The 14,683-nt window shown below is 39.4% G+C and overlaps 1 protein-coding gene across 1 annotated transcript; it reads right to left on the reverse strand.

The window, feature by feature from the left end:
• Window positions 1-1,331: 1,331 nt before the first annotated feature.
• On the reverse strand, window positions 1,332-12,494 carry LOC102298266 (protein FAM163B). Its single transcript, XM_005938666.3, has 3 exons — window positions 11,831-12,494; window positions 6,291-6,406; window positions 1,332-5,257 (listed from the first exon to the last, which is right to left on the reverse strand). Exons 2-3 carry the CDS (start codon window positions 6,381-6,383, stop codon window positions 4,811-4,813), a joined length of 540 nt encoding a protein of 179 aa, XP_005938728.1. The 5' UTR covers window positions 6,384-6,406; window positions 11,831-12,494; the 3' UTR covers window positions 1,332-4,810.
• Between the last annotated feature and the right edge of the window lie 2,189 nt (window positions 12,495-14,683).

The following is a 14,683-nucleotide window of genomic DNA, read 5'->3' on the forward strand; positions in this document are numbered from 1 at the left end:
TTTCTGTCCCCCACTCGTTACCTGTATGAATGGCACCTGTTTGAACTCATCATCTGTATAAAAGACACCTGTCCACAGCCTCAAACAGTCAGACTCCAAACTCCGCCATGGCCAAGACCAAAGAGCTTTCGAAGGACACCAGGAAAAGTATTGTAGACCTGCACCAGACTGGGAAGAGTGAATCTACAATAGGCAAGCAGCTTGGTGTGAAAAAATCAACTGTGGGAGCAATCATCAGAAAATGGAAGACATACAAGACCACTGATAATCTCCCTCGATCTGGGGCTCCACGCAAGATCTCATCCCGTGGGGTCACAATGATCATGAGAACGGTGAGCAAAGATCCCAGAACCACACGGGGGGACCTGGTGAATGACCTGCAGAGAGCTGGGACCAAAGTAACAAAGGTCACCATCAGTAACACACTACAACGGCAGGGAATCAAATCCCGCAGTGCCAGACGTGTTCCGCTGCTGAAGCCAGTGCATGTCCAGGCCCGTCTGAAGTTTGCCAGAGAGCACATGGATGATACAGCAGAGGATTGGGAGAATGTCATGTGGTCAGATGAAACCAAAGTAGAACTTTTTGGTATAAACTCAACTCGTCGTGTTTGGAGGAAGAAGAATACTGAGTTGCATCCCAAGAACACCATACCTACTGTGAAGCATGGGGGTGGAAACATCATGCTATGGGGCTGTTTTTCTGCCAAGGGGACAGGACGACTGATCCGTGTTAAGGACAGAATGAATGGGGCCATGTATCGTGAGATTTTGAGCCAAAACCTCCTTCCATCAGTGAGAACTTTGAAGATGAAACGAGGCTGGGTCTTCCAACATGACAATGATCCAAAACACACCGCCCGGGCAACAAAGGAGTGGCTCCGTAAGAAGCATTTGAAAGTCCTGGAGTGGCCTAGCCAGTCTCCAGACCTCAACCCCATAGAAAATCTGTGGCGGGAGTTGAAAGTCCGTGTTGCTCGGCGACAGCCCCAAAACATCACTGCTCTCGAGAAGATCTGCATGGAGGAATGGGCCAAAATACCAGCTACTGTGTGTGCAAACCTGGTAAAGACCTATAGTAAACGTTTGACCTCTGTTATTGCCAACAAAGGTTATGTTACAAAGTATTGAGTTGTATTTTTGTTATTGACCAAATACTTATTTTCCACCCTGATTTACGAATAAATTCTTTACAAATCCTACCATGTGGATTCATGGATTTTTTTTTCACATTCTGTCTCTCACAGTTGAAGTGTACCTCTGGTGCAAATTACTGACCTCTGTCATAATTTTAGGTGGGGGAACTTGCACAATCGGTGGCTGACTAAATACTTTTTTGCCCCACTGTATGTTCTCTTACCCTGAATAGTGTCATTCCTCAGTGAGCAGAAGCAATCCATGACCCAAACTCACACAGATCAGAAGGAGCTGTGAGGACAGTGCTTTACTTAGGACGACCAAATAAAAATATAACCTTTCTTGACATCTTTTCTAAGCATGTTCAGCTTTCTGGAGGCTGCATGGAGAAATCATGGGATGACCATATGATACATAATGTATGGAACATGGTTTTTCTGTGGACATTAAACTTAGAGACAATAATCCATGTATGAGGTAATGAAAGATGTGTAGATGCTGCACATATATGTTCATTTATTTTTTTGATGCAGTGAATTGAAGGACTAAAAGCACCTCACACAAACAAAGTGAAACAGCGAGCAGAGGAGAGAAACAAACCAAATGCACTGACTAAAGATGGTGGCTTCAGGACCAGCTGGCACAGACCACACTATGACAAGGGGGCAGGAGTTGAATGATGTGCCTCTGTTTTTGTCTTCATGGCTGTGATTCTACCATCCATCCGGCTTGAAGCTTGTTAGAAAAGTGAAGGATCATTTGCTAATGTTTATCAAAAACTGAACAGAACTACTGTGCAGTCAGTTTAGCTGTGTCAGTGTACAAACAGCCAGTTTTAAGTTTTTTTATTGCAGTAATGCTGCACTAAACTAAGTAAACCTGCCTATTTCTTAATGGCCATCATGCAGCAACTGCTCTGGTTGTGAAGGACAGTGCTTTCTTTAATTGATAGTTTCTATTACTAGTTTCAAGCCGTTATTTATTTGATATAATATGAGGTTTATTTTAAATCATGGTCTCGTTTAGAGTGAATTGTGAAGCAGTGTATGATTGAGGGCATGGCTGGTAAGTTCCGGTTGTATAACTGTGTGGTCTGTTCTTGCTCTTGGTTAGATTTACCTTCTTGCTCAAAAAAGGTGGCCAAAAAATATCAGACTCCAGCAATGCAGCTGGAGATATACATATAGGCATATACAGTCTCATAAGTTTTCATCATATAGTAAAAGTCTTCTGCTGAAAGATTTCCAAATATATGTTTCAGATCACAGCACTGCAGGTTGTGCACTGTTTGACAGACAGGCAAATACACCCAGTCTCTCTGTGAGCCTATGAGAACAAACCTTTTTGATTAGCAGCGTACTATTTTATCATACATGTTGCTAGAGTGAAAGTTTGCTCCAAACAAAGTTTCCGATCCGATAAATTTGTCAGCATCTGTGTTGTTTTGTGAAAGAAGAATAAATGAGTCCAGGAGCTGTAGAGTTGTTTCTCTCTATGGATGTAAAATTTGTAAAATATAATTTGGATCTACTGCTCTGTCATCAAGAATATTTGACATATATCTGTATCTTTTCCCCTTAAATACTGTATGTACAATTCATTCCTCCTCCTTTAGGTATTAAATACTTAATATCTAAGTTGGAGAACAGCGTTTATCTACAGCATGATGTCTTAACAGGATATAAATGTTGTCCCTCATAATTCACAGTCACTGGATCACTGAATGCTCCAGAAAAGCCCTTTAAAATAATGTTAGTTTTCTCTGTTAATACTGAAACAGTCACATACTGACATATCACAGCCTGGCTCTCCAGCCTCTGATGTCGGAAGGCAAACAAAAAACCCAACAACCCCGTGTTGACCCTGTGTGACAGCTACACCAATGAACACAAATATGAGTCAACCAGAATCTGTATGAGAAATTATTTGAGCTTTTATGCATTTTTATGTATCCGTTTTCTTCTTCTTCTTTCAGCTGCTCCCTTTAGGAGTCACCACAGCAACTCATCTGCCTCTATCATCACCATATCCCAGCATCCTCTTCTGTCACACCCACCCTCTGCATGTCCTCCTTCACTACATCCAGGAATTTTCTGTGGTCATCCTCTTCTCCTCCTCTGCACATTCTGTTTTTTTAAATTCTGTCTCTTTATACAAGGTGTGATCAATCTAGCCAGTCTCCCATTCATAATCATCTCCTCAGGCACGTCCGAATAGCTGCGATTTTTAGACCCTGTCACGGAAATCTCATTTTGGGTATTTACAGTGTGACCTTAAACTTTGGCAGAGGTTAAACATCTTTTGTTTAAAACCGACCCAAATTTCACAAGAAGGCGATCAGCACTTGGTGATGACCAAGAAGCTGCTCAAAGGCAGAATTGCTCAGTTTATTAATCACGAGTTCATGAATTCAACGTGGGGAGTCTGAGGGAGACCAGTCAGAGGGTCTGTGGTGTGGTTTTATGTGCCGTGATGTGTCCGCTCAGAGTGCAGAGTGCATTGAAAACTCCACAGCAACACGATCATTCACCAAATTTGCCTCACTGGAATTTTTACCACCAAAATAAAATGAACTCTTAAGATCAACATTTTCGCACAGTGAAGGAGATCCAGCATACACTGCATGAAAAACAATAGAAGCCAGGATGAAACCAGTCCACAGGTGCACAAGGAGATACACTTGAATATGAGCCCAAATTAAAACTGGGTAGACTTTTTGATTTTTATGAAACTGCGCTGAAAGTTCTGATTCCAGCTTGTAAAAGCATGTCTTTTGTTTCTGATTTTCAGTGCTCAATCTCAACTCTGTGTGACGCATATGTTTTTGTTAAAAATTACATTTTTTTTTAATACATGGCCTCTTATGGCATGAATCTATTTAATCGCTGCGTGAAAACTTTTCCGTGCGCTTGGTCTCAACACCTGATCACTCTTTCAAAGGAAGAGACCGTGTCTGTGCAGTTATGAGCTTTTACCTGAAGTTAAACTAAGTGTGTAAGAGTTGAAAAACAGCTTACATACAAATAAATACTCTCTGTTGAAAAGATTATTTCCTCAGTCGTTGGATTTAACAGACCAATAGCTGGGGACTATTTTCAGTGACAGATTAATCTACATTTGGTGCTTCAGTGTTTTTTTGTGACAGCGGGACAGTGTGTGTGGGGCTAGGCCTATGTATGCTACAATGTTTGCATTCATGCTAATGAAAGAACAAGTCACCGAGGTCAACAGTGAGATATCTAACTATTTTAGGAACAACAGTGGAGCTCTGTGGGACAGAGAGAACAGGCTTTGATACACTCACATAATACTTGCTGGTTTTGGTCTGACATTATCTTTAATATCCACACAACCAGACTTATCTTACCTCCTCTGTTCGCACTGGTGTGGTGCATTTAAACAAATGAAATCTGTGTGGATTTTTGTCGATTCTTGTTTATGCTTTGACAGCAGATATGTTAAGTAGCTACTTACCTAGCTATTCAGCAAATAAAAGGAGCAGTTTTTGAAATTAGTCCCTTCGTGTGTTTAGATGATGCGTTTAGCGTTGCAGAATTTCCATCATCGCTGCCCTGACGTTTGGTCTAAAAGCCATTTATCAGTTTAACACTGACAGCAAAGTGCTGAAATAATTGAATGTGTATCGAATCGTTTAAATCAGCGGTGCTGCTTTCCTAAACGTCGGTGCTGACGCTGTGGGTGACTACTTCCTTCATGGTGACCTGGCGGATGAGGTTCAGCTTCTGGTAGAAGCTGGCCAAGTCCATGGGCAACTCCATGTCCTGCTGCTGCACAGTCCTGTAGCTGATCCTGCGACCGCCATTGCACAGCCTCTCTGGGTGCTGCAAGTAGAAGGGCAGTGAGCAGCGGGCACAGGAAGGGCAGAAGGCATGCGAGCGATAGCACCTGCGTGGTGGCGGAGGCGGAGGTGAGTAGCTGACGGGGCCGTTGGCTTCAGTGAGGAAAGTGGGAGGGTACGTCTCGGGCTCGTCACTGTATTGCTCTGGTGTCGGAGGCGTAGGGGGAGCCGACAGAGCCAGGGGGCGAGACGGCGACATGGTGGCGAGCTCAGGTTCCTCCTCTTCCCCCTTCTCAGACTCCTCCCTCTTACAGCAGTAATACTGGACCAGGTGAGAGTCAAACATTTAAAAAGACAAACGGTTAACCAAAGGAGAAAAGAACGAGCACTTTCAAAACAAATGTCTTGATGCATTCTCAATCATCCAGGTAAGTAAATCTCCAAAAGTTGATTCTGTTCATCTGGAGAAAACGCTACGTCCAGATGAACAAAATCAACTTTTGGAGAGTTTCAAATCATATGTTTCAACCAATCGGATCCGTGTTAACTATAAGTATAAACCACAGTAAATATAGGGCATGAAAAAACAAGCTGGTTTGCGTAACTTTGAAAGATAGCGAGCGAGTGTAGTGAGCTAGTTGGCATGTCTTTGTCTGAATCTTAACATTTTCATGAAAGCAATGAACCGTCTATCTATGACCACCTATTGGTAACATGGAAGAAATCAGGTGTAAACAGAATCACAAAGATGAAGAACAAACTGCCAGCTGAGGAGCTTTCAAAGCTAGGAAGTAGCTAGCATATACTTGGCGTCTCTGTGAGAGCATGAAAGGCACTTGCAGACCATCACTTTCAAATGATATTTGGCAGGTGATTACAAAAAGTATCCATCACTCCTAAAACTACAGTTGCAACCTTACATGCTAACTGCTAGGACTCACTCAGGAAGAAAACATGTGGATGTGAGTTTCTGAAAGTCTCAAAAAAAGTCCCATTCGGTTTTAAAGGTCTTACAGTTGAGGATTATTTCAACATGAGTTATTTGTTATTAGTGTGTATGCTCTGTCTCGGCAGGTTGTGTTGCACTATTTGGATGTCAGCTGTAGATTTCTAAAAAAAAAGCAAGATTGTTACACAAATCCAGTCTGGCCAAAAGTAAACACAGAAATGTTCCACTTGGACTACTTTGATAATTAGGAAAACTGTCTGGGGCAGCAAATTACTCCCAGCTTTTTGCACTGCACACATCATGTGTGAACATTTGTCAAGTTTCTTGTTTTCATGAATACGGTGCTGAGGTGCATTTTGCATTCTGTTAAACTTTAGATGTGTAATGAACAGTGAGACAATCATACCTGCAACCTACATAAACACAGCACAGCGACGATCGTCAGTAAGATGACTGTAGCCAAAATTCCTCCTGCGATGACCACTGTCCCGGCTGACATCCGAAATCCTCTCCATCAACACCCTGCAATCAAAGCAATGAGTCAGAGTTTATTTTTTGGTTCGAGTAGTTTAAAGGACTTCACACATGACTGAGAAACCAGTAATTATTCATCCGGACAGCCATTTTTGGCAGTTTATCTGGGTTTGGGGTGCAAACCCAGATCAGTGATTGAACCTGGTTAAATGGTCAAACACGGAAGCAACGTATGTATGATTGGTTTAAAGGAAACTCAATCAAAATCCAGATTGAGAGAAGGTCTTAAGTTTAAAATTATTTTAAACTTTTCTCAGAAGAGAAGGGAAAAGGGAGAAGGAGACCACCGAGGGAATATTAGCAGGGTTTTCCTGACTCACACTGGGATTTGGCTGGTGACTGACCTGCGTAAGGACAATTAGTCAGCATAAGAGTAATGAGTCTGCAATGAGTCTTTGTTATGTTATTTGATAGAAATCTGTGGATTTTTTCAATTCTCTGTAAACAGGAATCTTTGTTATGGTTGAGTAACTGAAACCCTCATTAAAATAACTCATTTAAAAACCTAAACTTATTACAACGCTGGCAGTTTCCCTTTGGCTTTGCCCAAAAGCTCTTTTGGGAGAAAGTGAGGGTTTCTATGCAGGAAACGCTTATTAGAGAAGAGATTGGGTTGGAAGTGGAGCAAGAGAAGGAAGAAGAGAGAGAGGCACAGGTCAGCCAGGAGGTGCAAAAGAACAGATGGAAAGAAGATAATGAGAGGAGGGGAAAGAAGCAGGGTGAAGGATACACAAAGATGAAGAAGGTCAGAGAAAAAGAAGGTAATGAGGAAAATCATGTTATGGGGGAGAGAGCATAGTGACGGGGAAGGAAAATTAAAAGAGATGATGATGATATATAAGGAGAAAAGGGATGCAGATGGTGGGTGGGGAGCCTGTAGGAAAGATAATGATGTTGCTGTTACATTTTTACAACTATACTTTATGGCTCTGCCGTGAAGCTCTAAAATGTTTGAACTCTTGCCAGCAGCCATTACAGAAAATACTGCTTATTGATTCTAATACTTCATTTTTGTCAGTAATCTAATTGGTCAGAAAATGTAGTCACAGTAAGCCAAGTGCAAAGCGGGCCAACAATCGAGAGGTCCAAGGAAGAAAATGCATTTCCCACTTGATCCAGACTTTAAGGAGAGCTCAGTTTAACATGGCAAACCATAATCAAGCATCCTCGAGACATTTTAATCTGGATTTTCCACTGAAAGAGCTCTTCTCAGAGTTTTCACATTGGCATTGAAATCACGTAAGAGATATTGTCAAGTTGAGTTCCACTGTGTCACACTCTGAAGTGGACATTTAGTCATACCTTTCATCGTGTCTGGATTATTAAAGAACAATAATCAGGAGGTGTACAAATGTATATGTTTCTAATAGAAATTTCTCCAAAAGTTGATTCTGTTCATCTGGACGTAGCATTTTGCGGGAATGAGAATGAGAATTTGCATAATTATGATGAAGGAACTGACCTCCCAGCCCATTGTTTCTTCAGTGGGCTGGTTTCAATCATTGTGCAAATGTACTGTTTATAAGATTGGGGAAACCTGCAGTCAGCTGAGACTGAAGAAGTCACTTGGATGAGTGACGAAACGTTTCTCCCACAAAACGCTACGTCCAGATGAACAGAATCAACTTTTGTAGATTTACTTTCCTGGATGATTGAGAATGCATCAAAACTAAAAGAAATTGTATAATTTCTTTGTGTTCAGGTCAACTGGGCTTCTCAGACACGTTGTGAAGGTTAAAAAAAATCTAAACAAGCCTCACTTGTCAGTATTTTACAGGCTAACTGTCCATTAAACATTTGGCGCCTGTTACTTGAAGGCATTCAGCTAAATGCACTTAAAACAACCTGAGAATTAAACAATAAAGCATTCATTGGCGCACAAACATGCACTAAACTGTTTTCAGATTAGAAATTGGAAAAAGGTTATACCTAATTTGTCTCCTTCAAACTATATAAGAGAAAAACAGAAACATTATATCATTACATTGTATCATTTGCTTTTCATTCATATTTAATATATGTATGGTCCCAAAGCAGAATTACATGTGTATTAGTGAACTGAAAGAAAAATTAAAACACTATTGAGTCACTAGCAAATGTTCGTCAACCATTTAATGCGTCAGCAGAAGGAAATCTGACAAGTTCCCCTTGCAGGCAACTGAATGACTGCAGTCAGTCAGTCCAATGTTGCATCATGACTTTGAGTTTTCTTGATGATTTACAAAATAAATCATGACAGACACTAAAATGCCAGCAGGCAGATGCAGACAGTAGCATGAAAGGAGATGTAACTAACATAAAGCTAAAATCTTAATACAATACAAATTCCCTGAAACTGTCCAAAGCTTCATCAGGGAGAAAAAACTTCCTCATTGGTGGAACCAGAATATGAGTTTTTAATCATCGTCCATTGCTCAGCAGTTTTTTGTTTTTTGCAGCAAGTACTTTGAGTACTCAACAAAGTGGAAATTATGCTAGTCTAGTACTGGAATGTTTACCATACGTGTTAGGCGACAGATTAATAAAGTGCTAGACTTTAACACATCAAAACTGGTGAACATGCTGTTTGTGCCTCACAAAAAGCCTTATAATTGTCAGGCAATTGGATTAAAAGTACAATTATTTTTTTACCACAGGTAAAAGCTAGCATACAGCTTGCATACGCAGGAGTCTCGAACTCCAGTCCTCAGGGGCCAGTGTCCTGAGACTGTTGCAACACACCTGAATACAATTAGTAGGTCATTAGCAAGACTCTAGAACTTGACTGCATGCAGAAGTGCCAACCCCTAAGCCTACTCAAGTAAATTTCAGTAAATGTAAGTGTTTGGAAAAATGTACTTCTAAAAGTACTTTTAGTGCACCATGTTTGTCATTTTCTTTGGGTGTCTACAGGGATTGTGCCATATTTAAAGCCAACCTGATGCAGGTTTTTGAAGAACCACAGGTTTTCACTTCATCATCAGAGAGTGGAGGTAATCCCCCTAGAAGCTACCAGATGTCATAAATGTTCTGTGGATCTGTAAGATTGCATGATACTGGACAAACAGGAGAAACATACAAATACAAAGGTACTTTCTAGAATTAAAAATAAATAAATGCAAGGTTGTGTCCAAACTTTGGTTTAGAAAACTAGGATGTGACAAGTCTGCTTTATGGATCTTTTTAGAGCACTTTTTGGTATGAAAATAATTTAAGGAGCTAAAAGTTGAGCAGTTTCCAGTAAATAATAAATATTATTATATACTGAATATATAATAATATAATATTCATTATGTTTGACCTACTTACATGGTAAATGGCCTGTATTTGTATAGCGCTTTTCTAGTCCCTAAGGACCCCAAAGCACTTTACACAACCTGTCATCCACCCATTCACACACACCTTCACTACATGCACGTTTCTTCTGTCACAGCCATTTAAACCAAAATTAAAAACCCTATGGATCATAATTTATAGCAACCAAACACTAATGCATGAATTAAACTCTCTCTGTTACACATCACAGAAAAGCACTACCACAGGTCTACTTGACCACACTTTCATGCTACACGCATTTTGTCACCGTAATCCATCTGAACTCTCAGCATCATTTTCATATGATCTGTAATCTGTAAAGGCTCCAGGCCGAAGATGACAGTATGTCAGCGTGCTGTGATACAATCAAAGTCGGACACGTTTGAACCTGAAGCCACTCAGAAATTTTATACAACACACTCTGAGCTGCTGAGCTCCCTCATCAGCAGGCTGAGGATCAACTCATCACTGGCTATTGCGTTGGGTTTCCATAGTGACGGTACTCTGTCACCCCCGAGGGCTGGAGAGTCATTTACACCCACACAGCCAGTCAGCATTATACACAAATGACCAAACACAACACGCACTCGCACACACACACACTCAAAGGTCAACAGCCATCAGTCCACCCTTCAGTGCTTGCTGAGCGCTTCACTCCAACTAAGCACAACATATCTTCTTCATTAGACTTAAAAATGAAAATAAATCTGATATGTTAACCCAGCTTTCATAAATATTTATTGCCAGGAAATGGGCTGCAGAAGTGAAATTTTCTTAAAACCAGAAAAATATAAATATTTCAACCTATTTTTGTGCACATGTTTCTAGAAAAGCACAATAACATCCTAAAACCTTTTTCCTGCACTTCTTAATTTTAGAAAATTCTTTACACGGAAAGGCTGATGTTTTATCACCAAAATGGTGTTATTGCATTTCTCTTCATTGGTGATGGAGGTTCACATTGTGAAGCAGGTAAAGGAAAAACAGAAAGTTTCACTCGTATGTCAAAAATACTTTAAAACAGATTCTTTTAGATGTTTCTTACTCTCGACAGAACCAATTAAAAAACAAAAAGCAAAAGTTAAATTTACAATAATAACAATTATTGTCAGTTTATCCAACATCTGTGGCTTCTTCGACAGAGCCGTAATTTGTTGAGTAGCTGGCTTGTGTTAAAGAGGGCAGGAAGGTGGAAAAGGTGCTGAAAAATGCACTAATGCATTTCTCAGCACCTATTTATGTTATAAAGAGACCGTTCTATTAAACCTGGTTTTCTCCTTCAACCCTTTCAGTTAGTTTCCACTCAAATTCTATCACAGTGTGTGATTCAAATGCACAAACATCATATAGAGTCTGAGCCAGAAAATTATGAAAATATACCCAGTTCTTGATTTTTTTAACCATTTGATTAGATTACATTCAGACGATTAAAACCTTTGTTAAACAACCAAGGAAATGTTTAAAGCTTCTTATTTGAAAAAAAGAAGTAAATTTGTAGTTAAATGTATGATCTCAACTAGGAAAACAGAGGCAAAATGAATGAATCTGATTTCTCATCTTTTCATACAAAAGAACTGAGTAGGATCATGAATCTAACATGTTTTTATAAAACAGAAGTAATGACTGACTTTCTGTTCCTACAATGTGGAGATAATCCAGTAAATACAGTGAAGTTAATGATCCAATTATTACCCAGCATTAGAATAATTATTGTAGGGTCTACCTTACCATATAAAGCGCCTTTATGGGAATGCTGTTGTGATTTGGTGCAACATAAATAATAACGAATTGAACTGAATTGAATTGAATTATTTTGCGTACAAGCTGCGGTTCAACGCACATCAGGTTCTCTTCATTAAACACTCTTTCATTCCGTCCGTTCATCATCTGAGCTGCGTTTGCAGATTCTTATGTTCTAAATAAAAATACAAAGTTATCCACAAATTTGGAGGAAAAAAAAATAACTAAGACCCTACAATTGATTTAAAATGACTTTTGCATGCCCCCACAGTGGGAAGCGTTTTTTGGAGATCTAAGAGGAAGAAAATGCGTGGCTTGATGGTGTTTGATTTATTAACGCGCGTAACAGGCGATGTGTGCATTAAGTGGTAATCTTACCCATCACATTAGTATTTGGATGGTCTCATGGCGTTAACCACGGCACCTCCGCTTCAGAATGTCCCGTTTTGTGACCAGAGGTGACGGGAAAGCAAAGTCGCGTTTAAGCTGGATGTTACCCAATCTGTAAATCTGTGAGTTTATCTTTATTCACATCCGCGCGCTGGTGTGAGCCATGACAACCATTAGTAGAAATCTGTGTTTCAGTTAGAGAAAGACGAAGCTTCAAATATTTTCTGTAATTTCACAGCCTGTGTTTCACTCCAGGTTTGAGATGCATATGCGTAAAAACGCAATTCTGAAAAACAATACAGCTCTTTTTCATCGAGGAGCTGTCTTCTCACACTTTCTTCTTTTACTTTTTCATGACTGGCTGTGTTGCAACTTGGAGGTACAAAAGCGCTCATGAACTCAAAAATCCCGAAATCTGATTGGAAATATTCCCAGTGCGAGTTTCAGGTCCCCAGATTTTCTCTTGGCTTTGGTCCCAACAAAATCTTCAAAAAGCGGCTGATCTCAAGGACGAGAGAGGAGGAGAAAGGGTCGTGTCCACTTCTAAGTAACTGCAGGTGTATGCTGTGCACACTGGATCCGGTCTCATCCTGTCTGTGTAGCAGCACATATTTCCGATGCTGACCCGAGAGAGGACGCGACGTGCGTCACAGCAGCGCGCTGCAGAAACAGGTAAAATCCAGGTAGATTCAGGGGGGAAATAGAAAGAATTGTAATAATCTACTTTCCCTCTTCTAAGAATACGTTGAACATTTTCCAGTATATGAAAATATTCGACACTAAATTACCTTTGTAAAAAAATTTGTTCTAAACTCACTACGGTAATTTTCGTAACATATATAAAACTGTGTGAAATACACAAATATATATACATATAATTATGTATAATTATAGGATACTGAGAATATTTTTTCAGTTTTAAAGCCAGCAGCTTAAAGCTTAAAAGTCACCAGTAATCTTAAATTAAAACACACGAACAGATCTGAACTGTGAAGGTGTTTTACCCTAAATTATGTTAATATTTTGTGTTAGTTAACAGCATAGACTCTCCGTTTTGTCACCCACTGGTCTCTTGACTTTTCTGGACTTGGTTTTCATATTTAAGGTGGAAAGCTAATTAATTAGCTAACACAAGCTTTGCTAGCAGGCTGCATCTGTGCAACTGAAGCTGAGGTGAAGTCTAACAGATGTTTACAGCTGTCTTAGTCAGATTCCATCTGTCACTTAAAGCAATCAGGCCCCTACTAAAGCTAAACTTTAGCTCTTAATACAAATTTCTTTGTTAAATGTAGAAAAAAGTGTACAGTTGTTAATAAGGGATAACTTGGCTATGAGACAACTAAAAACAAAAAGAAGAGTGTCAGTTTTGTTTCTTATGGCAACAAAGAGTACTGATTTTGATCCAAACATCATCCATTGTCTGATGAAATAGCTGCAGTTTTTATGCCTAGACTGTAACATAAAATCTTTAACAGCTTAAATTGAATAAATTTATGTCTGTATCAAATCTAATTCCCTTAGTTTGCTCTTCATATTCGCTCTTCAAGGGACAAAACACCAACATTAGAGCTGAACTTGTTCGTCTTATGTGATCTTGTGTCCAAGGAATATTTATGGAGCTACAATTTCACAAAAACTGACAGATGTTTAGTTTATGTTGCAGAAAAAGTTTGTTTTCTAATCTGAAAGTATTTTTAATGTCCATAAGACTTTCACACCTTTTTTGTGTTTAAACAGGCAACATGATTATAAAATGTGACTTACCATAGAGAAAAATTTAAATTTGTTGACTGAAGAGCTTTTTGTTTTTATTTTTAAAATGACCCAACAGGATTAAAATTCCTCCAAAATAGATATAGATAAACAATTCCATACTTTCTGACTTTTCTAAAGATATATCAAAAAGATATTTGTATTCAGTCAGCAAGGAAGCAACAAAGCTCAGATTTGGAATATGTCTTTGTTCCAAATAAATATAAGTTTTTGTTTCTTCTGGGTTACTCTTTGTTCGCAGTCTACCACAGTCTCTTTTTTCCCATCCTACACTTGGAGCGGCACCAAGAAGAGACGAGTTTAAGGGCTTTATAGAGAGAAAAGATTTTATTGCGTGAATTATTTAGAGGATAAAGCAGGCTGAGATTCCACTGTATTGTACAGACACGAGCGTGTAATATTAATGGAGTTGAGATGTTAGAGGTTATTTTTCGTCTTTTCTCCTGCTCCTGCGGTCTTGCAGTGCTTCTTTCTTTCAGCATGCAGCCGCTCCCTGAGGAAGCCTCTGCTCCGAGCAGCAAAAAGTGAAGATTTTCGGGTCAAAGCTGAAACAGTGACAGCACAGTGACAAACTGTGTCTTTTATTAGGCTGTTTCAGGCCAGAGAGCAGATGTTGAGTTTAAAGTTGTAAATTGCTTATAGACTTTGATACACCAAAATAGGCTTGGATCATGCTCGTATGCTTCTTAAAATCATGCTTCTAACTCATTAGTGGGGGGTGTTGTTTGTTTTTTTAAGGAATATTGCAAAACATTGTTATTATTTTTTGTCATAGAGCTAACATTTCAGTGTATAAACTAATTCAAGGCCTCATTTAGTGTTCTTGCCTCGCTGCTGAGAGATAACAGTCTAGTTTTACTTACATGTTCCACGTTAGACAGACGGGGTGATGTTGGCATAAGGTGCAGGTTTGTGCCCCACTGATACCGTTATGTTTTGGAATTTGTAGATTTTGTTAATTTAGTTTTTACTGTCTATGACATTTGGTTTAATTAGGTTTAAGCACTAAAACCTATTCAGGAAAAGATTGTAGTGCTTAAACCACACTTCTTACTTACAGTAACACTG

The sequence above is a fragment of the Haplochromis burtoni genome, unplaced genomic scaffold, assembly GCF_018398535.1.
Source record: "Haplochromis burtoni strain Fernald_Lab_line unplaced genomic scaffold, NCSU_Asbu1 Contig_250, whole genome shotgun sequence".
Classification (NCBI taxonomy): Eukaryota; Metazoa; Chordata; class Actinopteri; order Cichliformes; family Cichlidae; genus Haplochromis; species Haplochromis burtoni.

Coding starts and splice junctions, on each gene's coding strand:
- LOC102298266 (XM_005938666.3), bottom strand. CDS start 6,383: ATGTCAGCCGGGACAGTGGTCATCGCAGGAGGAATTTTGGCTACAGTC. Junction 5,258..6,290: donor TGTGTTTATGTAGGTTGCAG/GTATGATTGTCT, acceptor CACCTGGTCCAG/TATTACTGCTGTAAGAGGGA.